The sequence below is a fragment of the Caretta caretta genome, chromosome 11 (genome assembly GCF_965140235.1).
Source record: "Caretta caretta isolate rCarCar2 chromosome 11, rCarCar1.hap1, whole genome shotgun sequence".
In the NCBI taxonomy this organism is placed as follows: Eukaryota; Metazoa; Chordata; order Testudines; family Cheloniidae; genus Caretta; species Caretta caretta.
This window is the reverse complement of record NC_134216.1, coordinates 51,339,687-51,365,522: the sequence shown is the minus strand read 5'-3', so window position 1 is coordinate 51,365,522 and position 25,836 is coordinate 51,339,687. Positions and strand designations below refer to the sequence as shown.

The window sequence follows — 25,836 nt, the reverse complement described above, 5'->3', positions numbered from 1 at the left end:
CAATATTACTCATAAGGATCACCGATATGTAGTCACAACATTTATGATTGCCCTTACAATACGAAATCTCTTTCTTTACTATAAAACATATTAAATTCCTAGAAGAGCTTACAACTAAGACTGAAGACAATAAAGACAAGACATACGGAAACTGAGATTAGGGAGAGTGTGATCTCTGCACATCTCTACTAATATAACTATTTACTGCTGCACTTGAGGAGATGAAGTTTTTCAATATAGTCACCTTGGTTGGTTGGGTATCACTATACAAAGCTAAATTAAAGGTGGTACATTGTAAGGATGGGACAAGGCGCAGAAAAATGGGTCAGAGGAATACATAGAGAAACATATATGTGTTATGTGTTTGACCTAAAGAAAATGTTCACATCTTTTGACAGTGAAGAAGCAGGAATTTTCACAGTGCTGTTTTTGAAAACATGTTGCAGAAAAAACAACTTTCCAACATCATTGACAATGACATCTCAGTTTTCCCCTTTAGTTGTCTTACTTAGTTTTGAATAAGATCCATGAAAACTCTATTAATATAAATTGGTATATAATTTGCATCTGTTGATTTTAAAAGTAGATAGTTTTCATTCTAATATTAATTTCTTTTTCATGGTTCGTAAATTATTTAATGTTTCTGCAAGTCAAATACAAAGAACATTGCTTCCATGAAATATAAAAATGGATAGGTAATCCAACTCTTGTTAAAGTCAGTGGAAAAGTTCCCACTGAGTTCTATGCTACTTTGTTCACAAGTATCAAAAGCATAAGTATCAAAATTTAATAATCATGATACTTGATGATCTTACATTTATCTTGCACTTTAACATAACAAATCAGGAAAAAGTATTCTTCTATGAAGCTTGTGTTCATATAATCTGGTCTCACCTGATACCCATATTATGTTCAATTACAACTTTTGTCTGCAGAGATTCTAATTCTTTATGATTGCCTGGGTGAATAAGTGCTTCCTGACTCAACCAGTTTGTTTTGTTAAATATTCACTTATGAATGCTTTCAGTTGTCACTGTTAAGCTGAAAGATGGGTGGGTTGATATTAGATATTTAATTTGAGATTTCAATTAATCAATTAAACCCTCACCTAATTTGATTACTGTTACAGGCAGTCCTTGTACTTTCAACACAACTGGTTCCTGAAAATTGCATCATAAGTCGAATGGTTGTAACTCAGAACTGCAATCACTGAGCGACGGAGTGTCGTAAAGTTGAAAACAACGGTTGTAAGTTGAATCACAATGTCAAATCAGAAACGTCATAAGTGCCGTTCATCTTAGGTAGAATGTCATAAAGTTGAGGACTGCCTGTATTTAACTAAACATATAAGGACCACATAAGACGTAAAATATGTTGTGGGCAGGGGGATGGGAGGGGACTATGTTCTGCACTGTAACCCTGAGCTTCAGAGGATTGGGAGCCACAGTGATTAAGTAAGGAAGTATCTGACCATAGGATAACCCAATGGCCAGGTGAACTACCAAGAAAACCAGCACAAAACGTAGGAAGAACAGGCTACTTCTCATGGAGGGAGAGACCAAGTTGCAAACAGTATCAGCACCCAGCAGAGTAGAATAGGGGGAAAGGTTATCTACAGGAAAAAACTCTTCCCATGGCTGTGGGGAAAAAGAACCATGTGGAAACTAATATAAAATGTGTGGAAATTGTTTATAAAAACAAATATGCTAAGGAAAATTAGGCAACACCAATAAACACAATGCATCTCCAGGAAAACATTTGATTACCTCTCTGAACAGAGAATAAATCTATGACTGCATATAGATGGGTCTGTGATCTTAGTGTCAATAAACTAAGTAGATGTATGCTCCACAAGGGCCACAGAGATACTGTTACTGCATTTTGTTAGATTCTATTATAAGACACCTTAAGCTTCTAAGTTTAATATAGATAGCTATGGCAAATATGAGGCCAACTTTTTTGTGGTGTAAATGGATGCATTCACATTGACGTCAATGGAGTTTCATTCATTTACACCAGCAGAGACTTTGGTCAATGGTCTTTTTCACTTAATAAGGGTTTTTAGAACAAAGATCTATTTGAATTATGTGAACATAAGATCAGAAAATGCAGCTCGTATTGTTAATGGTTTCCTCATTATTAATACACAAATATCATTTTATGTTAAATGTTTTCACTCACATCAGACAAATTTGTTTGTATTTGCTTTAAAAGAAAAATCTATCTGTAAAACTCCGTTTAAAAATTAAAAGTATTAAAATAACAGAATGAAAAAAATGAATGAACTGAAAGATCTATAACTGGGAATTTATCTGTTAGAGACTATTTGGCAGTAGATACATACAGTTTTAGAAAGTCTCTTTTTCAACATAAAAACAAGATTAATTTTAGCCTTCAAAGGCCATGCCTTTAGAATGAACAAAGTTTCTGTAACACAGGGTGGTTTAATTCTATTAAAATGTGATTTTCCAAAACAGCTTCACCAGGAATAAAAGCCCAACCACTAGAAACAATAAACAGCAGCACAGAGACCTACGTGCCTCCCTTTAGCTGTTCTAACACCCTCTTGCATTCCCTCTGATCAGAAATCAGTAAAGGAAATAGCATGAGATTCAGTAGAGGCTCTCAGAGCCTCATACTACAGACAGAGGACTCTTTATAGGTACGTATCTGGAGTGACTTGATCCATACAATTTCCAGAAAGTCATTCCTTTCTAAATTAATTGGTCTAATACAACTACTCCGAAAGGATTTATTCTGTAATACTAGTATTTTTTAACCTTTACAAGTATTTATGCAGAATTACTTTGGTCTCCCATACAATGAAAGCCAAACTATTTACCTTTTTTTCTGCTGAAAGCACGGTTCATGTTGAGAATCAGCCAATCAAATATGTTTTCTGTTTTGTGGCACTTCAACCTGAGAAGTAATGCACAAAAGGAAAGAATAAGGAGACAAATCTATAATAAAATGTCAAGTTAACAGATTATTTAAATATTATGTGACATTCAAAATGTTTTTAAAACTGAATTGGCCAACTTACATGTACATATATCTATAGGCATACGCCTGCCTTTATTATATATGAACATTGGTGTGAAAAAAAAAATCAGGTGATTCAGGAAGGTATATCTTTGAATGTCCCAGGGAAACTGAATATGACAAGTATGGTAAATTCAGAATGGAGAGGGGTAACTTGTGGTGTTCCCCAAGGGTCAGTCCTAGGACCAATCCTATTCAACCTATTCATAAATGATCTGGAGAAAGGGGTAAACAGCGAGGTGGCAAAGTCTGCAGATGATACTAAACTGCTCAAGATAGTTAAGACCAAAGCAGGCTGTGAAGAACTTCAAAAAGATCTCACAAAACTAAGTGACTGGGCAACAAAATGGCAAATAAAATTTAATGTGGATAAATGTAAAGTAATGCACATTGGAAAAAATAATCCCAACTATACATACAATATGATGGGGGCTAATTTAGCTACAACTAATCAGGAGAAAGATCTTGGAGTCATTGTGGATAGTTCTCTGAAGACATCCATGCAGTGTGCAGCGGCAGTCAAAAAAGCAAATGGGATGTTAGGAATCATTAAAAAAGGGATAGAGAATAAGACGGAAAATATCTTCTTGTCCTTATATAAATCCATGGTATGCCCACATCTTGAATACTGTGTACAGATGTGGTTCCCTCATCTCAAAAAAGATATACTGGAATTAGAAAAGGTTCAGAAAAGGGCAACTAAAATTATTAGGGGTTTGGAATGGCTCCCATATTAGCAGAGATTAAAGAGGCTAGGACTTTTCAGCTTGGAAAAGAGGAGACTAAGGGGAGATATGATAGAGGTATATAAAATCTTGAGAGGTGTGGAGAATGTGAGTAAGGAAAAGTTATTTACTTGTTCCCATAATATAAGAACTAGGGGCCACCAAATTAAATTAATGGGTAGCAGGTTTAAAACAAATAAAAGGAAGTTCTTCTTCACTCAGCACACAGTCAATCTGTGGAACTCCTTGTCTGAGGAGGTTGTGAAGGCTAGGACTATAACAGAGTTTAAAAGAGAACTGGATAAATTCATGGACGTTAAGTCCATTAATGGCAATTAGCCAGGATGCGTAAGGAATGGTGTCCCTAGCCTCTGTTTGTCAGAGGGAGGAGATGGGTGGCAGGAGAGAGATCACTAGATCATTACCTGTTAGGTTCACTTCCTCTAGGGCACCTGGCACTGGCCACTGTCTGTAGACAGGATACTGGGCTGGATGGACCTTTGGTCTGACCCAGTATGGCCATTCTTATGTTCTTATGACATTTTAATGATTATTGGAAAGCTCCCCTCACTGCGCTTTAATAGACACAAGTGGAAATGGATTAAATATATACTAAACAAAGAACATTAAGTCTACACAGACAGAAAAAGAAGTTTTAAAATGAATGCTGAATAGCTACTGTGAAAGTCAATAACAACATTCAGTAATGACAGGTTTCAGAGGAACAGCCGTGTTAGTCTGTATTCGCAAAAAGAAAAGGAGTACTTGTGGCACCTTAGAGACTAACCAATTTATTTGAGCATGAGCTTTCGTGAGCTACAGCTCACTTCATCAGATGTATACCGTGGAAACTGCAGCAGACTTTATATATACACAGAGAATATGAAACAATACCTCCTCCCACCCCACTGTCCTGCTGGTAATAGCTTATCTAAAGTGATCATCAGGTGGGCCATTTCCAGCACAAATCCAGGTTTTCTCACCCTCCACCCCCCTGTACAAACTTATTCCATTTATCAAGGAAAAAAACAATTAATGCCCTATTAAACTTAAACAGTAATACAATTACTTACCGTAAATCCTCACTATTTCATTCATCTTCAGAACTTTTGTACTTCTTGTATAACTGAAGAGTCATTACTGAATTATTTCATTTAATTTTACTGTTTTATATTTGTAATGCCCATGTACTAATACAGAAGTACAAATGTTAACTCATAATATTTTTCACAGGGTTTAGGATTAGTACCCTCTAAAGAATGTAATATACCAGTTTACGAAAGGACCACTAGATCAGCTGATTAAGGGCCTGATCCACTTCACATTAAGGTCATTGAAGTTTTGCCATTGACTTCAGTTATATTATCTGGCCCCAAAGCCCAGATTGACTATACCACAACTAAGATGGGGCAGAGTTTGTCTGGGGCTTACCCAGGAAGGACAGCTCTGCTTTATGGTGTGGGGGTGGGAGGAAGGAAGGAGGTCAGAAACTGCTGTAAGAAAAGGTGCTCGGTGGTCAGCTTTGCAGCAATGACTCACCCCCACTCCCCCAGGAATGTGAGGTCCGAAGGGCCTGGGTGGGGCAAGTGTCTTTGTTTCACGCAGCGAGAAAGCCAGCACCCTCCCTCCCTCCCCTAATGGAAGTGATGGCAGGCTGGGTTAGGACCTGCTGTGGGCATTACGCTAGTTGCTCCTTTTAAAGTGGGGCTGGGAAGGAATTTTTCCCACATCACCTGAATTGGATTCGGTGGAGTGAGGTTTTTTCACCTTCCCCACAGTGGGTGTGAGGGAGGATCTTTTCTGGTGAGAAGAAAAGGTGGTAGGCCATATGTCGCAACTTATTTTGTAAGGTTGGCCAGATGTCCAGTGCAGGTACTCCAATGGGAAGGCAGCCAGTGACGAGATAAATGGCCTGATAAAGGACCTAAAAGGAGGTACTGGATAAAGGAACAGAACGGAGGAGGGGGTTGGGTACTCCTCTGACTGGTACGGCAGGGAGCCAACCCCCGCCCCATTCTCATAGCCCACCTTAACCCTCTTATGAGGGTGGTGGATGGTAAGGTCCAAGCCATGGGTCAGCTGGGGGACTGGGTAAGGGGACTGGTGTAAGCCGCAGAGAACTGATTTGAATAAACATGGATTTGCCTGCACAGTACACTTTATCTGCCGGGTAGTCCCAGGCATCTATATAATAAAGTTGCGGCCTGATTAAAATCTATAACAAGTGTCTCCTGTCCTTCTTGCGGTGTATCCAGACAATCAATTTACCTGCTTTAACAAAGAATGTGTCGGTAATCATAATCAAAAGCATGGTTTATTTAAATGTGTCAGTCATGTTGAGTTTAGCGGTATGAGAGGCAATGCTACCTGATTTAGTACATGACAGGGGAAGATACATTCAGATGAACTATCAATAGTTTTCAGTAATGAAAATGCTGGTAGCTAATCTAAGTGAGGTGGCCAGCAGTGTTACTAACATATGAATTTCAAGCAACAGAAGAAAGCATTTAGCCAAATGCTTTAGAAGTTTGCCTACAGAAGTCTTTGCAGGACTTACATTTTATTCTGCTTTTAAGTGATGAAAGTTTTATTTAAAAAAAAATCCCTATTTTGTTTAATGTCATACTTTAGTAACATGCTACCAGACTCAGAGCATCAATAAAAAGAGAGGAAGGATGGTGTTCTATTTAAGGTGTAAGAAGATTAGGGATCATCAATGTCCTACCTCTGCCACAGGCTTCTCATGTGACATCAGGCAAATCACTTAATCTCTCTGTGGCTCAGTTCCCCATTTTTAAAATGGGGATAATAATATTTTCTTTCTCCCAGTCTTTGTCTATTTAAGCCCTTATTCAGAATTGCACTTAAGCATGTACTTAACTACCCTTCCTGAATAAGGATGTTTTCCTGAATCAGGGCTTAGAGTAGACTGTAAGTTCTTTGAGATCATTTCTACACAATACACACAAAGCCTACCCAACAAGGAGTGGATCTCTGTTGGGGCCTCAAAAAACTATTGTAAAACAAACCAAAATATATATACCAGTTACTAAGTGTGTTAACATACCCATGATTTAAAATATAAAAGTAACCAAGAATAACTTCTGAAGCTTTCTAATTAAGAAATGATCCAAGAGAAGGTCATTTACAAATATAATTTATCATTGTGTTACTGAAGTCTTAGCATAATTAAAAAGATGCCAAATTTATGCCTGATGTAACTTTACTGATTTGAGCCCAAAAGGAATTTAGACCGAAGGTAGACTAAGTTAACATATGGAAAATATAAACACCATTAAAATAGCTGCTTTATCAGTTTCTAAAAAAATCTAGTGACAAGCTGCAGTTTGGTTCCTCATTTTGTGTTTACAGATATTGAATTTCTGAGAGCTATTTGAAAATAAAAGCTTATCTCTTTTCTTTAAAGAGCAAGGATGAAGGCTAATATTTAAAGAAACCTGTAGTAATAAAAAGCCAAAACCTCTCTATTACCTGACTGGTGAAAAATTCATTGCTGAATCTTTCATCAGAGATTAGTTTGAAATTATTTTTGCAATCAAACACAACACAACTGAGATTAAATAAAACAACAGACTGTAAATTGGAAGGAAACTGACACCATTTTTATTAATAATCATTGTTTGTTGCATATACTTCATCCTTATTATTATCTGAAATGTTTGACTCAGCTCTTAAAACTAAGCAGAAGAACCCAGCTTGCAGCTACCTTTAACGGTTCTCAAATATTTATTATTTTGACTCCATTTTAGTGCTATCAGGTCTATGAATCGCTTATAAGGACACTTTATAACACAAATAGGATTTGATCCAATACCCAACATTGCCAGCAGATCGAGGGACGTGATCGTTCCCCTCTATTCGACATTGGTGAGGCCTCATCTGGAGTACTGTGTCCAGTTTTGGGCCCCACACTACAAGAAGAATGTGGAGAAATTGGAGAGAGTCCAGCGAAGGGCAAAAAAAATGATTAGAGGACTGGAACACATGAGTTATGAGGAGAGACTGAGGGAACTGGGATTGTTTAGTCTACGGAAGAGAAGAATGAGGGGGGATTTGATAGCTGCCTTTAACTACCTGAAAGGTGGATCCAAAGATCATGGATGTAGACTATTCTCAGTGATAGCAGATGACAGGACAAGGAGTAATGGTCCCAAGTTGCAGTGGGGGAGGTTTAGGTTGGATATTAGGAAAAACTTTTTCACTAGGAGGGTGGTGAAACACTGGAATGTATTACCTAGGGAGGTGGTGGAATCCCCTTCCTTAGAAGTTTTTAAGGTCAGGCTTGACAAAGCCCTGGCTGGGATGATTTAGTTGGGATTGGCCCTGCTCTGGGCAGGGGATTGGACTAGATGGCCTCCAGAGGTCCCTTCCAACTCTGTTATTCTATGATCTATGAAAGTCTGTCCACTGACTTGAATGGGCTTTCTATAAATTAGCTATGAAATGCTGTGAAGGACATAAAAAGCCAAAACAGAGCAGCCACATTAATTTGTGAGTGTGAGAGACAGAGAGAGACAGTATGAGAGTGCATGTATATATAATATATGGATTTGAGGCTTATTTATTGCTGGCTCAAAAGGTGGCCAAGGGTCAAATCCTGCAGGAATCCAAAACAATGACTATAGACACACAACGGCTTGGTGCTCAAATGGACATCCACTGTATGAAGACTACCTCCATCCTGCTCTGGAGAAATGCATGAATAGTTTGACCAGGTTCAGGAGTTCTACTTGAAACCTCAGGAGATCTTCTGGCAGGAACTTTCAATCAAGGGACCTTTTAAATGGATAAAAGACAGCCTGTGTCTTGAGGGAGACACAGGCTAACTGAGGCTAACTCGTGGCGAACCGGGGAAGTCCCGGATGACTGGAAAAAGGCTAATGTAGTGCCAATCTTTAAAAAAGGGAAGAAGGAGAATCCTGGGAACTACAGGCCAGTCAGCCTCACCTCAGTCCCTGGAAAAATCATGGAGCAGGTCCTCAAAGAATCAATCCTGAAGCACTTGCATGAGAGGAAAGTGATCAGGAACAGCCAGCATGGATTCACCAAGGGAAGGTCATGCCTGACTAATCTAATCGCCTTTTATGATGAGATTACTGGTTCTGTGGATGAAGGGAAAGCAGTGGATGTATTGTTTCTTGACTTTAGCAAAGCTTTTGACATGGTCTCCCACAGTATTCTTGTCAGCAAGTTAAGGAAGTATGGGCTGGATGAATGCACTATAAGGTGGGTAGAAAGCTGGCTAGATTGTAGGACTCAACGGGTAGTGATCAATGGCTCCATGTCTAGTTGGCAGCCGGTATCAAGTGGAGTGCCCCAGGGGTCGGTCCTGGGGCTGGTTTTGTTCAATATCTTCATAAATGATCTGGAGGATGGTGTGGATTGCACTCTCAGCAAATTTGCGGATGATACTAAACTGGGAGGAGTGGTAGATACGCTGGAGGGGAGGGATAGGATACAGAAGGACCTAGACAAAGTGGAGGATTGGGCCAAAAGAAATCTGATGAGGTTCAATAAGGATAAGTGCAGGGTCCTGCACTTAGGATGGAAGAACCCAATGCACAGCTACAGACTAGGGACCGAATGGCTAGGCAGCAGTTCTGCGGAAAAGGACCTAGGGGTGACAGTGGACGAGAAGCTGGATATGAGTCAGCAGTGTGCCCTTGTTGCCAAGAAGGCCAATGGCATTTTGGGATGTATAAGTAGGGGCATAGCGAGCAGATCGAGGGACGTGATCGTTCCCCTCTATTCGACATTGGTGAGGCCTCATCTGGAGTACTGTGTCCAGTTTTGGGCCCCACACTACAAGAAGGATGTGGATAAATTGGAGAGAGTCCAGCGAAGGGCAACAAAAATGATTAGGGGTCTGGAACACATGACTTATGAGGACAGGCTGAGGGAGCTGGGATTGTTTAGCCTGCAGAAGAGAAGAATGAGGGGGGATTTGATAGCTGCTTTCAACTACCTGAAAGGGGGTTCCAAAGAGGATGGCTCTAGACTGTTCTCAATGGTAGCAGATGACAGAACGAGGAGTAATGGTCTCAAGTTGCACAGGGGGAGGTTTAGATTGGATATTAGGAAAAACTTTTTCACTAAGAGGGTGGTGAAACACTGGAATGCGTTACCTAGGGAGGTGGTAGAATCTCCTTCCTTAGAGGTTTTTAAGGTCAGGCTTGACAAAGCCCTGGCTGGGATGATTTAACTGGGAATTGGTCCTGCTTCAAGCAGGGGGTTGGACTAGATGACCTTCTGGGGTCCCTTCCAACCCTGATATTCTATGATTCTATGATTCTATGAGGCGCAGACTGTCAGAGAGACAGCAATTGTAGACAACAATGTATCTCATCCAACCCAATGTCAGCTAAGTTTAGGTAAGACAATATGCATTTAAGGCTTTAGTTATTTTTAAGTCTTTTCTCCCTTCTTGGGGTGTTCCTAGGAATAAATAAGTCATACCCTAATGTGAACAAGCTGTTCTCTATCACTGCATTTACCAGTTGGTCACTGCAAGGCTTTGCCAACCCTCCAGGAGTCTCCTGGAATCGGGCTTGATCTCCTGGAGGCTACTGAAGCCAGTCTGGGAGATTTTAGGTGCTAAAAGTCTGGTGGCGCAGCGGGGCTAAGGCAGGCTCCCTACCTGCCCTGGCTCCATGCTGCTCCTGGAAGCTGCCAGCATGTCCCTCTGACTCCTAGGCGGAGGTGCGGCCGTGTGTGTGTGTCTCTGCACGCTGCCCCTACCCTGAGCTCTGACTCCGCAGCTCCCATTGGTCGGGAATGGGGAACCGTGGCCAATGGGAGCTGCAGGGGGGGTGCCTGCAGGCAGGGGCAGTGCGCAGAGCCACCTGGCTGCCTCGAGCCTAGGAGCCCCTGCTGGATATGCCGTTGCTTCCAGGAGACACCCAAGGTAATTGCCACCCGGCAGGAGCCTACACCCCAAGCCTCCTCTCACACCCCAACCCCTTGCCCCACCCCTGAGCCCCCTCATGCACTCAAACTCCCTCCCAGAGGCCTCACCCCAAACCCTCTCCTGCACACCAACCCCCTGCCTAGCCCTGAGCCCCCTCCCGCATCCAAACTCCCTCCTGGAGCCCCCTCCCACACTCCGATCTCCTCGGCCCGACCTCCCAGCCCAGAGCCCACACCCCTTCACCGGTGAATGTGAGTAATGGTGTGGGAGAGAGAGCGACAGAGGGAGGGAGGCTGGAGTGAATGAGGGGGCTCAGAGAAGGGGCAGGGCATGGGCGTGGCCTCAGGGAAAGGGCAGGACAAGGCAGGGGGTGGGACAAGGGTGTTTCGGTTTGTACAATTAAACAGTTGGCAACCCTAGTCACTGCTCCAGGAGAGAATTCTCTAGCAGGGGCCTATTTGAACCTGCTGCAGGTAACAGGATTTTTCACAACCAGTCAAAAGTGTGGTGAATCACGGGATTCTATTCTGAGAGAAATGCAGGACTCACTTGAAACAGTTGTCCAATGGATAGACAGAGAGAGATCAGAGGGACAGCTCATTCCTGAACTGTAACAGATGCTGTTTATTCCAGTTACAGATTTCACTGTGCCACTGGGAAGCGTACATGTTTGAAAGAGTAAAGCAGCTTGTGACAAGTAAAGGTAACAGAAGAAGGGGGGAGGGAGAGGGGAAAACAAACTACTGCATCCTGCATCTTAAAGGAACACACGCCTCTGTGGAGAGCATTTCTCCATCCCAGAACTAGGCATTTTCTTCCTCCTCCTTCAAAAAACCAAACCAAACCAAACCTCATTAAGCAAAAGCTAACTTACACTTGACTCTAGCATAGTTGCCAACATGCAAAGAATTTTGGTAGGGACAAATTTTCACACAGGCTGGGTAACCAGGGACTGAGCCATCTGAGGGATGTGCATTCACTGAGGGGAATTTTAGGTTTCTTTTTCTTTGAGGAAGCGGAATATAAAAGGCAGAGAAAATAACCCAAAATTCATAAGAATACACTCAGCAGCCTGAGCTATTTGCAAGGTCACCCTCTGAGCAGTGTGAATTCTGGCTGTTTACGTGGCATGTGAAGACATAGCTTTGAGGCTATAAAAGGAACTAACACTAACCCAGGTAACCGGTGACATGTAAAAGCATTTCTTTCCCTTTCTGCTTTATCCCAACTTCATCAATATATTTGGATAGTGGGGGGAAGGGGTAGGGCCTGGGACAGCTCCATGGGGCGGTGAGGGGAGTCTAGGAGCAGCTATGTGGTGAAGGTTGTGAGGGAACCTGGGGAAACTAGGTGGGTGGTGGTGGTGGGAGTTTTTCAGGGTGATTGGACCCTGGCGCTGATAGGTGGGTGGTGGGCTTTGAGGAAGAGGGGTTCCTGGATCTGGTACTGTCCCCTTCAACGTATGTCCTCCTGACCACCCGTCCTTGGCTCACATCCAGCAGAGGAGCGGCAAAATGGGGGGAGGAGGGCAGAGTGGCTGCACACTAAGCTGACATATCTCAGTAGTCCTCAGTGGCTGCAAGGAAACTCTGAAGGGATAACACAAAACTCCAACTGCCCAGGATTTCAGTGAGGATGGTAAGTTCCAGGATAGCTCTTTATAACTTAGGACAGCTTTGGACTGATTGGGAGACCTGGCAGCTATGCAGGGGATGAAATAAACTATCCTAACTTACCATATCTTATGTTTCCCATTTCCTTTTTGCTGGCGGTCTGGACACTCATTTGTCCTGTTTTAACCTCAGGGCCCCTCTCTCACATTCCACTGGCTCTTTTTCATAACTCTGCTTTAATGAACCCCTAGTTAAAACTGTTTCTGGTACCTCATTGTATGTCTTCACTACACATTTAAACCTGAGTGTTTGGCACCTGGGTCTGAGCACCTGGGTTCGCCTAGCCCAGGTGTGATCAGCCTCACTACAAAGCCTTACCCGCACTACTGTGTCCTCTCTGTTTCTGTACTCACTCACATGTGTCTGAGGGCCTCTTCCAAGGTTCTTTCTGCTGAGATGCTCTAGGATTCTTTCTCAGGCAATTGTGTCAGTTGCGGGAGAACTTGCCCTTCCATGGGAATTGTGGGAAGGGCATCAGAGGACTATATGTACTTGAGTGATTTTGCCTGTATCCTCACTGCAAAAAGGTAGCTTCCAACCTGAGTTAAACTGAAGCCTGGGCTCTACCCTAACCACCATCCATGTGAACTAGCTAAGGCTTAAAGTACCTCCAAACTCAGATCAGAGGTTTTTCTGTGTGGATGGTAGGAGAATTTGGACTAAAACCTGGGTAGGAGCCCAGGTTAACTGTGCAGTAGAGATGTATCCTTAGTGTGTGGCATCATAAGCTGGGTTTGGGTATTTTGTATATTTGTGATTCCCTCACTCCTTGCCCCTCCAAAATACAAAAGGTTCTTTTAAGCAAGGTCAACAAAACCAGACCAAGGTGGAGTATACAGGTCAAGCCATTTTGGAGCTTTGAATGAACTAAAATAGTTTTAAAAATAAAGAAAAAGAAAAATGTCAACAGTGAACTCAAACCTTCAAACACAACAGGTAAAATTTTCAAAACATCCAAGTGACCCAAGATCCTAACTCCTATTTTCAAAAGTGATCTAGGTACTTAAGAGAGTAAGTCCAATTGGTTAAGACACTTTTGAAAATTAGATTTAGGGTCTTGTTTCACTTTACAGCTTTGAAAATTTTACCCAATAGCTTTAAAATTCCATTTCTGATTTTTATCAAACTGTGCTTTTGGCAAAGTATCCTGGGACGATATGTGACATTAGGGAATTTCAGGAAGATCAGGGTTTTTATTTTTGAGAAAAGTTACTGGGGGGAACAGGTTTTGAAATTTGAGCTTAAAATTATGGGAAGATGTCTTCAACTTTAACTACAGAGCGGATACTTCTGCTTCATAAACTTTATGAATGTACACGATTGAATTGAATTACATGACTACAGCAATTAGATGTGGTGTGATGATAAAAAAAACCTGTGAAATGAAGCGTCTCATTCTGATTTTCTCTCCAGTGTTATGTAAAGGCATTAGAAACTAATCAGTTGGTGGCAATCCTACAAGTTCCAGCTAAAACTGCAATAAACAAATTAAAATATAGCTCTTGCAAACAGAAACAATAATCATTCATCAGTCTCTGAATTCCCATGAGATGAGCTGCTGCCACTAATAATTTGAATGTGCAAACTGATTACGAACTGCAGCCCCTAAGCCAGTGGGCTGGGAAGGGAATGAAAGCAGATGCATTGAAAAATTACATTAGATATGGATTGTCTAGACAATCTGGATAAAAATGGCATGTTTCATGCTCCCCCTGCAGCCTCCCATCTCTGACTTATACTTTGCAAAAACAAGTATCAGTAAAGCTTATGTTATTGCTTTAGCCATATAGAAATTGTTTACCTGAACATTCTCTGTACCACTCCTCCTGTCCCAGTTATCTGCTGGTACTTTCCCAGCTCTTCTCCTCCTTCCCACTCCCAAACATCCCCCCTATGCACTGTTGCTTTACTTCCCTACCAGACAGTTCTTCACCGCTTCGGCAACTTCTACCCCCCATTCTCCAATATAATTTTGCTCCTTTTGAAGACTTTGATCCCTATCCAGCAGCTCCCTGCTCTAATATTGAGCTCTCTGTAACCTCCCTCTCCAATTAGAAACCTCCCTGATATCTGTCTTAACAGAAAAAAAAAACTTTACTCCACCAACTAAAAGGCTCACAACAATGAGAGGAAATCTGGAAAGTATGTAATAGAGACAAATCAAACAGACTAAATGAGTAAATGAACAACTTCCTCCAGATGTAAAGCCAGGAGTAACAGTGAAAGGCTAGACAGAAGCAATAAATAAAAGCGAGAGAAAATCACAGAATAATCACAACATATTCTCCTCTTCCTATGCTGTTGTTGAGTTTTGTGTGCAAGTACTGGGCAGTGCTGGTGGCCTGTGATACACAGGTGGTAGGACTAGATGATCTAGTGGTCCCTTCTGGCCTTAAACTCTGGACTTGTCTTCACGACTGGGGTAAGTTGACCTAAGTTACGCTACTTCAGCTACGGGAATAATGTAACTGGAGTCGACGTAGCTTAGGTCGACTTACCGTCTTCACTGCCCTGCATTGACAGGAGACACTCTCCCGTTGACTTCCCTTACTCTTCTCGGGGAACTGGAGTACTGGAGTCGACTGGAGAGTGCTCTGCCATCGATTTAGCAGGTCATCACTAGAACAGCTAAATCGACACCCGCTGCATCAATTGCAGCAGTTATCTCCCCGGCAGTGAAGACCAGCCCCATGAATCTATTCAAACAATACCTGAAACCATGCCTATTCACAACCCTTTCTTCTCTGAAACTGAAGAGTCATGTAGGGCTGGTGCAGGGAAGAAGACCTCACATGGGAGGCCCTCGAAAGCAGCCAGCTTGTGCAAAAACCAGGACACAACACTGGCTGTTTTCTTCCACAAAACTAACAAGGACAGCAGGACAGACAGGCTCTAAAAAAGACGGAGATTCCTACTTTACACGCACACATGGCCACCTGAGTGATTAAAGCTAACTGGAACATTTAGAAATGACATCAACAAATTAAAAAGGGAAAGCCTCTTGAGGATTTTCCTGAAATGCGTCCATTTTTCAACTAGCTCTATTAGTGGTTCCCAAACATTTACTTAGGTCAATATATAGAGTCCGTGATATGGCAAGACATTCACAGAGAAAGAAAGCATTTCCTCCAATTTTCCTAACATCTCAGGGGGTTGTGTATCAAAATTACTCTAATGCCATCAATGGTTGCATAACACTTTGGGGTCACACTTTTTTATTAAGGATACATTTATAAATAGTTTATTAAAATATCTGACTAGTTCATGTTTTAGATCATTATAAGCATATTAGTAGAAAGCATCAAAGATAGTATTAAGTGACATTCACCTGTTGGACTCTGTAATTGTCTAACAGATGATCTATCACTTATTAAAGCATCTATTAATCAATTATTAACACACTCTTAATATATGTACGTTATCTAGCCTCTTTTTGAATATAATTGTATCTCTCTAGTCTTTATGACTTAGCCCATGATCTTGCACCACTGAAGCCAATGGTTTCCCATTCACTTCTGTGCACACAGAATCAGGCCCTGCATTGGTTAGTATGAGGCAACCAATCACATAGACAGAGATAAACAAATATATTCTTCTGCTGAGCTATGAATGATCATGATTGTTTTCAATATCCAGACAAAGGTCACCACATTGGAAAGAACATCCTATGACCCATTCTGAGTCATACCAAGGTGACAAGCTCAAAACTATAGTTTTAAAATTTGGCAGAGTAAAGCCTCCCAGGCTTTTATAACATAGTTCTTATTTATCTTTTATTCCAAATGAAAGCTGAAAATCCTTTACACAACATCTTGAAACAATACGGTTTTAGGTTATAGAAATACAGATGAGATTAGCATAAAAGCCAAGGAAGCAAAATAATTTATTGTAGCTGATCCACCAAATACTGAGAGGAGCAGATTAATCTCCTTACTTTAATAATACTAATTTATGTTAAAGGAGTGATGTTAAACTTTTGCATTCTGTTGAGGTTATTAGGGATTTTATTTGCAGAGACTAGTATGCGTTCCATTCTGGAACAAATTACTAATTTAAATGATGAGAGCAACTGAGGACTGACACACCCACATAATAGAAATTCCAAAGTTAGTATGGTTTAACATATAGACAAGAAAAATTGAAGGAGTCCTCTATAATATTTCACAGAGATGGGATCAAAGCATGCAGGTTTTTAAGAGTAAATGATAGATTAATCTCTTTATCTTCTGTCGTAAATATAAAGGGAAGGGTAACCACCTTTCTTTATACAGTGCTATAAAATCCCTCCTGGTCAGAGGCAAAACCCTTTCACCTGTAAAGGGTTAAGAAGCTACAGTAACCTCACTGGCACCTGCCCCAAAATGACCAATGAGGGGACAAGATACTTTCAAATCTGGAGGGGGGGTGGGGAGGGACAAAGGATTTGAGCTGTCTGTATGATGCTTTTGCCAGGAACAGATCAGGAATGTAAGCCTTACAACTCCTGTAAAGTTAGTAAGTAATCTAGCTAGAAAATGCATTAGATTTTCTTTTGTTTAATGGCTTGTAAAATAAGCTGTGCTGGAGGGAATGTATATTCCTGCTTTTGTGTCTTTTTATAACTCAACGTTTTGCCTAGAGGGATTCTCTATGTTTTGAATCGGATTACCCTGTGAGGTATTGACCATCCTGATTTTACAGAGGTGATTCTTTTACCTTTTCTTTAATTAAAATTCTTCTTTTAAGAACCTGATTGATTTTTCATTGTTCTTACGATCCAAGGGTTTGGGTCTGTGTTCACCTGTACCAATTGGTGAGGATATTATTATCAAGCCTTCCCAAGCTCTTTTGGGGGAAGATGTCTACAAGTGGTCTCTTTCCCTGTTCTTTGTTTAAATCGCTTGGTAGTGGCAGCATATGGTTCAAAGACAAGGCAAAGTTTGTACCTTGGGGAAGTTTTTAGCCTAAGCTGGTAAGAATAAGCTTAGGGGGTCTTTCATGCAGGTCCCCACATCTGTACCCTAGAGTTCAGAGTGGGGAAGGAACCTTGACATCTTCTAAATCTGATACCCGTTTCTTCAGCTCACCATTGTCCATGGAAAGAGGAAAGATTTTTTCTTTTATGTGTCTTCCCTGCTTGCCTTTCAAATTTTATATCCAACAGTACTATGAGATCACTGTAAAATTGGATTGGATAAAATTTCTTAGCTGCATGGTCCTCTGACAGTTCATCTTATGCTGTGTCATCTCATAATGGCACTATCTGGCATTTCCATTTTCTGTTTTCAGTTTTGCCCATTACTACGTTGGAATTTGTCACACCCAAGATTTTGGAAAGGACACTGCTGGGGAGAGTTTTCTGTTTAAATGTAAGGGCCTGATTTAACACACATAGAAGTCAATGGGCAGACTCCCATTAACTTCAGTGGGGTCTAGATCAGACCCTAGATGCTGATGATTTTGTGTCAGTTTTCAAGAATTCAGCATGTTGGGTCATAATATGTAAAGTTAGGCCATAGGTGGTCTGGATTTTCAAAAACACCTAAGCATTCAAAGTGGGACTTGTTTCTAACCCACATTGGTGCTTTTGAAAATCTGGCCTCAGCAGTGGGTTCTGAGCATTTTGAAAATCTTATCTGGAACTCTTTTGAAAATCTCGTCCTTTCTTGTGTGAGGAGCAAATCTCCAGCAGTGTACATCCTACTCCCTCATGCAGCTCATGTGACACACACCCACAGATAATTCTTTTCATATAACTCATCAAATGTTCTGTACTTAAAAATAGATAACATAATAAAACTCAGAATAGAAAATGTGTGTTATAGACTTGAGCAAAATGTCATTATGAAGAAACCAAGCCCAAAAATCATTTGGGACTCTTCAGGAGCAAATAGCAACCAATCTTGAAATCATTTGGGACTCTTCAGGAGCAAATAGTAACCAAAAACTCAAAACATTAAGAGAGAGATACTTTCAGAACTAAAATTAAATTTAATCTTCACTGTCTTCTGTTTATGCCTGCTACCAGAGGAAGATACTTCCTTGTATTACCCATCTCCAAGAATTAATATATTTAAATTATGCAAAAAGTTATTTGTATATATTTTTTTCTTCAAGTGCCAGTCCACAATATTTGAAAACTTAAGATCCAACATATCTAGGTCTATAGTCTTTTGGATTCACCTTGAGCTGGAATTTGACTTTCAAGATCCCAGGCTAGGAGAAAATTTCAAAAATAATAAATACATTAGAATTAGAATTTTAAGATACATAGTACTCCTTGAGTTTTAGTTGCTAAGATTAAACGTTCCAGTCTCTGAGTCCTAGAATAATTTTTTTTGGTTTCCAGAAGAAGTAAAGTTAAAATGTATCAGATGAGAATATCTGCCCGCTAAAACAGTGCATTTGCAAACATAGTTTCATTCTGCATTTGTTTTGTTGCCTAAACCGTTCATAGAAGTGCTAGTATGTGGACTGATTGTATTTTAATCTATGAACTGAACTGCAAATAACTCATTTCTTTTCTAGAAAACACATGCAGAATTGAAAAATACAATACTCTCCCATCCAGAGAGGTGTTTTCACGTAATTATTCAGACAGAAAAGCTATTTCCAGGACAACTGCAAAGAAGTAGCATAAACTGATTTTTGCAGATTAATTGACATAATGGTGTGGATTATGTATATCCACAAATACAAAGTCTACAACATTTTCTGAATACTCAGGTCTGTAAGTTTTTAAAAAACAAACACAAGGATGGGAAATGTATGCAGTTTGCATTCTTGAAAACTAGCAGTTGTTTCCAGCTCTCATTAATAATGCCAATAGTAGAGAGATAACGGGTGGGATTTTCAAAAGTGTTCAGTGCTAGTTTAGCTCTGCTTCTGTTGAAGTCAATGATAAAGTTCCCATTGACAGTAGAGTTTGACAGTAGAGTTCCCATTACAGTAGAGTTTTCACTCTTGAAAATCTCACCTAATATATTTAAAAGTATGAACTTGAATATACATAGGGTTGCCAACTTTCTAATGGCACAAAACCAAACACCCATGCCCCGCCCCTTCTCCAAGGCCCCACCCCTTCTCCAAGGCCCCACCCCACTCACTCCATCCCTCAACCCTCCGTTGCTCCCTCTACCCCACCCTCACTCACTTGCTCAAAGTCTAATGCATGACTACAAGAATCCAGAAGCTTGTAGTAACAGTTATTTTGTGACCTTTTTTTAACTGGGAGCTTTGTTTATTCTGTTTGATTATTTATATTACAATGAAAGGAAATTACTTTTTACATAACACATAATTAACTGGCAGTACTCACTGCCAGAAGATGTTGAGGCAATGAGGATTCATAAGAAGATCAGACATTTATATTAATATCACCCATAGTAAAACTAGATAGGATAAAAATGTATAAGAATTATCAAACTTCATGTTTCAGGATATAAAGAGCAACTGACTGATAGCAGTTAAGATGAAACTTCTCCCATAGGCATGGTATTGCAGAATTATCCATTATGTGGTCTTTTATAGTCTCCTCTAAATCACCTGGCCACTGTTGGAGACATCACGTTAGATTAAATGAACCACGGGTCCAAACTGCTATTTTGATTTGTATTTAATTAAGGTGTTTTCAGTTCAGCACAGAAATGTCAGAATCCCACTTTTCTTTACCTTTTTTGGACCCTTGGCATTCCTTGCATAGATATGCACATCCCTAAGCAGTAGAATCTGGCAGAATTTACTATTAGGATGAAATACATCCATTGGCAAGATGTGGGTGAAGTCACTCAGCAATAAGATGCCTGCAGTCTTGTGCACAGGAGAGGAGCATTCAGTGCTGGATCCAAATACTCCAATGCAGAGAGGAATGTTAAACTAAGCCCTGGAATTATGGAATTATACTTACACAGTTCCAGCTGGACACATTCACATGGCTGGGACACGAGGGGAGAGCAGACACTGTACTCCAATTTATTGGCTAGAGATATGGTGGCAGAATGCAATGAAGAGGCTACACTGTAACCTGCCCCAAAATTGGGGACTGCATTTCATACTCCTCCTACCTTGTTGGACAGCCACTTAAAATATAATTACTTCGGCTTTTACAGAGACTAAGGAATTTCTTCTTTTATGCTACCTCAGCCTGGTTCCTTAGGTCCACGCCGCTGCTAGCCCCAAAAGTAAACTGCAATCATTATACCATTAGTTACTAATACAAGTGAGTCCAATTCAAAATACCAGAGCTGAACCCCAGATCTAAACATGTTACCAGTCCAAACGAAAAACCTTGGATCTGGTTACTCTCATTCAAATTCCTATCACAGTCCAAACTTTTCCAAATGTCAAGGAGGTTCAGATTTGACCCCAAATAATGTCAGGTAGAAAAACTAACTAGTCACTAAGAATCCTATGCTCCTCTCTTTGTCCATTAATTTAGGGAAGGGACACTCCACCTCTGCTGCACGTTCTCCCCTTTTCCCACAACAGCCTCTCCCTGGATTTCTATAGGATTAGAGTTTCATGGGCTGAACGGAGCAAATGAGGAGGGAGGAGAAACATACCATGATTTCTGCTGGGAGCCAGGTAGGTTCTTTCAGACTGAAGGGGAAACACAAAGTTGATACAACCTGCAGATATACTAATCTGTGCTATTCCTTCTTCTTGCTATGAAGCCCCTTTTGAGGAGAGGGTTCCAGAGACAGTGCAGTTGAGGGAGTATCTAGAAGCATGACCCAAAAGGATGTACTCTTCAGGGGCTAGTGAAGTTGAGAAGTAGAATTGTTGGATCATATTAAAGAAGTTCTGTATTAAAATCACAAATGAGTTTGATTCCCCATAGTTTAAATTCCAGGGTATTACTAATTAAGAGGTCTCTTGGTTTTTGGTACTGTTTCTCTCCCTCTATGTGTGAAACTTGTAAGCTGCTAATTGTGTTAGTACATTCTAAGACAGAGTCTGTTCTCAAAGCAATTCTTTGTAACAACAACTATTCACACAGAGAGAGAGACTCAAAGCAATACTCTGTAACAACAGAAACAGCACCCAGAGACTTCCTGTCCTTTTGTTGTATTCATCTCACTTTGTTAACAATTGTGATTAAAATAGAGATAGAGGATGTATGTGGATGGATTCTTGGTGTGGATAATAACTGAATGATCAGGGAGGAGCCAGCCTAAGAATCCAGTGTCCATCGGCTGAAGAAGGCGTCAAGTGGAAATAACCAGAGGACCCCTGGAGGGCAGACTGGAATCCACCCAACAGTCTCTAGAATGGGAGAACCAAAGAACAAGATAACATCTGGCAGCACAGAGCCATCAGGAATATGACATCTGCTGATTGATTCAGCAACAGCATGATGAAGCAATTCCCATAGACTGGCATAGGAAGAAATTCCTATAAAAATGGACTCTAGAAAGTGAGAACTTTGGGGTCTGATTCTGCAAACCAACTTCCAGGAGCATCAGATTACCATCTGACAAGGCTCTGCTTCCTCCTCATGTCCAGGCCACCTGGCCAGTGGCTTGGCATGAGCAACTCTAAGGCTGGTAACTATGATAACAACCTTGCAGAACCTGTGTATGTGTGTATATGAATGAATGTGTGAATAAATATGAAACTGAATGGAATGTTATAGCTATAACTAACTGCTTACTATGATTCTTTCTGTATTCACAATAAATGTGGCATTTTGCCTTTTCCCCTTTAATAAGATCCTGCTGGTTTTTATTGGTATAACAGAATCATAGCATCACAGAAGATTAGGGTTGGAAGAGACCTCAGGAGGTCATTTACTCCAAGCCCCTGCTCAAAGCAGGACCAACATCAACTAAATCATCCCAGCCAAGGCTTTGTCAAGCCGAGGCTTAAAAGCCTCTAAGGATGGAGATTCCACCACCTCCCTAAGTAACACATTCCAGTGCTTCACCACCCTCCTAGTGAAATAGTGTTTCCTAATATCCATCCTAGACCTCTCCCACTGCAACTTGAGACCATTGCTCCTTGTTCTGTCATCTGCCAGCACTGAGAACAACCTAGCTCCATCCTCTTTGGAGCCCCCTTCAGGTAGTTGAAGGGTGCTATCAAATCCCCCCTCACTCTTCTCTTCTGCAGACTAAATCAGGCCAGTTCCCTCGGCCTCTCCTCATAAGTCATGTGCCCCAGCCCCCTAATAATTTTCCACATCCCTTCTGTAGTGGGGGGACCAAAACTGGAAGCAATACCCTAGGTGTGGCCTCACCAGTGCTGAATAGAGGGGAATAATCACTCTCCTCAATCTGCTGGCAATGCTCCTGCTAATACAGCCCAATATGCCATTGGCCTTCTTGGCAACAAGGGCACACTGCTGACTCATATCCAGCTTCTTGTCCACTGTAATCCCCTTTTCTCCAGAACTGCTGCTTAGCCATTCGGTCCCTAGTTTGTAGCGGTGCATGAGATTCTTCTTTCCTAAGTGCAGGACTCTGCACTTGTCCTTGTCGAACCTCAATAGATTTCTTTTGGCCCAATCCCAAAATTTGTCTAGATCACTCTGGTCCCTATCCTCCAGCATATCTACCCCTCTCCCCCCCCCCCCCCCCGCTTAGTGTCACCTGTGAACTTGCTGAGGGTGCAATTAATCCCATCATCCAGATCATTGATAAAGATGTTGAACAAAACCGCCCCCAGGACCAACCCCTGGAGCACTCCACTTGATACCGGCTGCCAACTAGACATTGAGCCATTGATCACTACCCGCTGAGCCCGACGATCTAGCCAGCTTTCTCTCCACCTTATAGTCCATTCATCCAATCCATACTTTTTTTAACTTGCTGGCAAGAATACTGTCGGAGACTGTATCAAAACCTTCGCTAAAGTCAAGATATATCCCATCCATCACTTTCCCCATATCCACAGAGCCAGTTATCTAATCATAGAAGGCAGTCAGGTTGGTCAGGCATGACTTGCCCTTGGGGAATCCATGTTGACTGTTCCTGGTCACCTTCCTCTCCTCCAAGTGCTTCAAAATGGATTCCTTGAGGACCTGCTCCATGATTTTGCCAGGAACTGAGGTGAAGCTGACCAGTCTGTAGTTTCCCGGGTTCTCTTTCTTCCCTTTTTAAAATATGGGCACTATATTTGCCTTTTTCCAATCATCTGGGACCTCCCCCGATCGCCACGAGTTTTCAGAGATAATGGCCAATGGCTCTGCAATCACATCAGCCAACTCCCTCAACACCCTTGGATACATTAGAACTGGACCCATGGACTTGTGCATGTCCAGCTTTTCTAAATAGTCCTTAACCTGTTCTTTCACCACTGAGTGCTGCTCATCTCCTCCCCATACTGTGTTGCCCAATGAAAAGTCTAGGAGCTGACCTTTTCTGTGAAGACCAAGGCAAAAAAAGCATTGAGTACTTCAGCTTTTTTCATATCATCTGTCACTATGTTGCCTCCCCCATTCAGGAAGGGTCCCACACTTTCCCTGGCCGCCTTCTTGTTGCTAACATACCTGTAGAAACCCTTCTTGTTACCCTTCACATCCCTTGCTAGCTGCATCTCGAATTGCGCTTTGGCCTTCCTGAGTACACCCCTGCATGCTCTAGCAATGCTTTTATATTCCTCCCTAGTCATCTGTCCAAATTTCCACTTCTTGTAAGCTTCCTTTTTTAATTTAAGCTCACCGAAGGTTTCACTGTTAAGCCAAGCTGGTCACCTGCCATATTTGCTATTCTTTCTGAACTTCGGGATGGTTTGTTCCTGTGCCCTCAATCAGGCTTCTTTAAAATACAGCCAGCTCCCCTGGACTCCTTGGCCCCTAATATTACCTTCCCAACTGCCCATCAGTTCCCGAAGGAAGTAAAAGTCTGCTTTTCTGAAGCCCAGGGTCCATATTTTGCTACTCTCCTTTCTTCCTTTTGTGATGATCCTGAACTCAGCCATCTCATGGTCACTGCTGCCTAGGTTGCAACCCACTTCTACTTCCCTACCAATTTTTCCCTGTTGGTAAGCAGCAGGTCAAGAGGAGCATAGCCCCTAGTTGGTTGCTCCAGCACTTGTACCAGGAAGTTGTCCCCAACACTCTCCAAAAACTTCCTGGATTGACTGTGCATTGCTGTATTGCTCTCCCAGCAGATGTCAGGGTGAGTGAAGTACCCCATTAGTACTAGGGCCTGTGATCGGGAAACTTCAGTTAGTTGTCCGGTAGTTGTCGTCTACCTTATCCTTCTGATCCGGTGGTCTATATCATTACCCTTGTTGCTCTCGCCTCTAAACTTAACCCAAAGACTCTCAACAGGCTTTTCTCCAGTTTCAAAAGGGAGCTCTGAGCAATCATACCGCTCTCTTACACACAATACAACTCCTCCACCTTTCCTTCCGTACCTGTCCTTTCTGAACAGCTTATACCCATTGATGACAGTGCTTCAGTCATGTGAACTGCCCCGTCAAGTTTCTGTTATTCCAATCATGTCATAGTTCCTTGATTGTGCCAGGATTTCCAATTCTTCCTGCTTGTTTCCCAGGCTTCTTGCATTCGTGTACATGTACCTAAGATAACTAGCCGATTGCCCTTCTTTCTCAGTATGAATCAGGAGACTTCCCGTCTTGTACCTTCCTCTTAGTGTTTCCTCCCAGTATCCCACTCCCCCACTTACCTCTAGGTTTAGGTCACCATCCCCCAGCGAACCTAGTTTAAAGCCCTCCTCACTAGGTTAGCAAGCCTGCCTGCAAAGATGCTCTTCTCTCTCTTTGTTAGGTGGATCCCATGTATTCCTAGCAATCCTTCTTCTCAGAACAACATCCCATGGTCGAAGAATCCAAAGCCCTCTCTCTGACACCACCTGCGTTACCACGCATTCACCTCCACAGTTCAACAGTTCCTACCTAGGCCTTTTCCTTCGACAGGGAGGATGGACAAGAACACGACTTGCACCTCAAACACCTTTATCCTTTCCAGAGCCAAGTAGTCTGCAGTGATCTGCTCAAGGTCATTCTTGGCAGTATCACAGGTGCCCACTTGGAGAAGTAGGAAGGGGTAGCAGTCTGAAGTCTTGATCAGTCTCGGCAAACACTCCTGGATTCTAGCTCCAGGCAAGCAGAACACTTCTCGAGTTTTCCGGTCTGGTTGGCAGATGGATGACTCTGTCACCCTTAGGAAGGAGTCCCCGACCACCAGCACCTGTCTCCTCCTCTTGGGAGTGGTGGTCATGGAATCCCATCCCTAGGACAAGGAATGCCATGCCTTCCGGCCGATGGGATCTCCTTCTGATACCTTCCCTCAGAGGGCTCTTCCAAATCCTTCTCCGCAATAGTACCTGTGCAGAGTTCCCCATGATTTGTGAGGACGGAACTCCCTGGTTCATCCCAGGAGGCGGGAAAGAGAAGGGAGGCAAATTACACCTGATGGAAGAATGCACAGGAAACTCAGCAAGTTACCTTTCCTCTAAATGGGTTACTCCTATGCATGGGAGACCCTCACAAAACAGCAAATGAACTTGTTTCATCCTGCATC

At 41.8% G+C, this 25,836-nt stretch overlaps 1 protein-coding gene across 13 annotated transcripts in view; it reads right to left on the bottom strand.

Moving 5' to 3' along the window:
• GULP1 (GULP PTB domain containing engulfment adaptor 1) overlaps positions 1-25,836 on the bottom strand; it is a 287,093-nt gene that overhangs the window by 126,334 nt on the left and 134,923 nt on the right. For 12 of the 13 annotated variants that reach the window (XM_048869679.2, XM_048869678.2, XM_048869672.2 and 9 more), the window contains one exon: positions 2,843-2,919. The exons of the other annotated variant lie outside the window; for it this stretch is intronic. Coding sequence is in view for 9 of the 12 variants with exons in the window: in XM_048869678.2 (XP_048725635.1) it covers positions 2,843-2,870 (28 nt within the window). In the remaining 3 variants the exon portion in view is untranslated. The remainder of the gene's footprint in view (positions 1-2,842; positions 2,920-25,836) is intronic. 13 annotated transcript variants of the gene reach the window in all.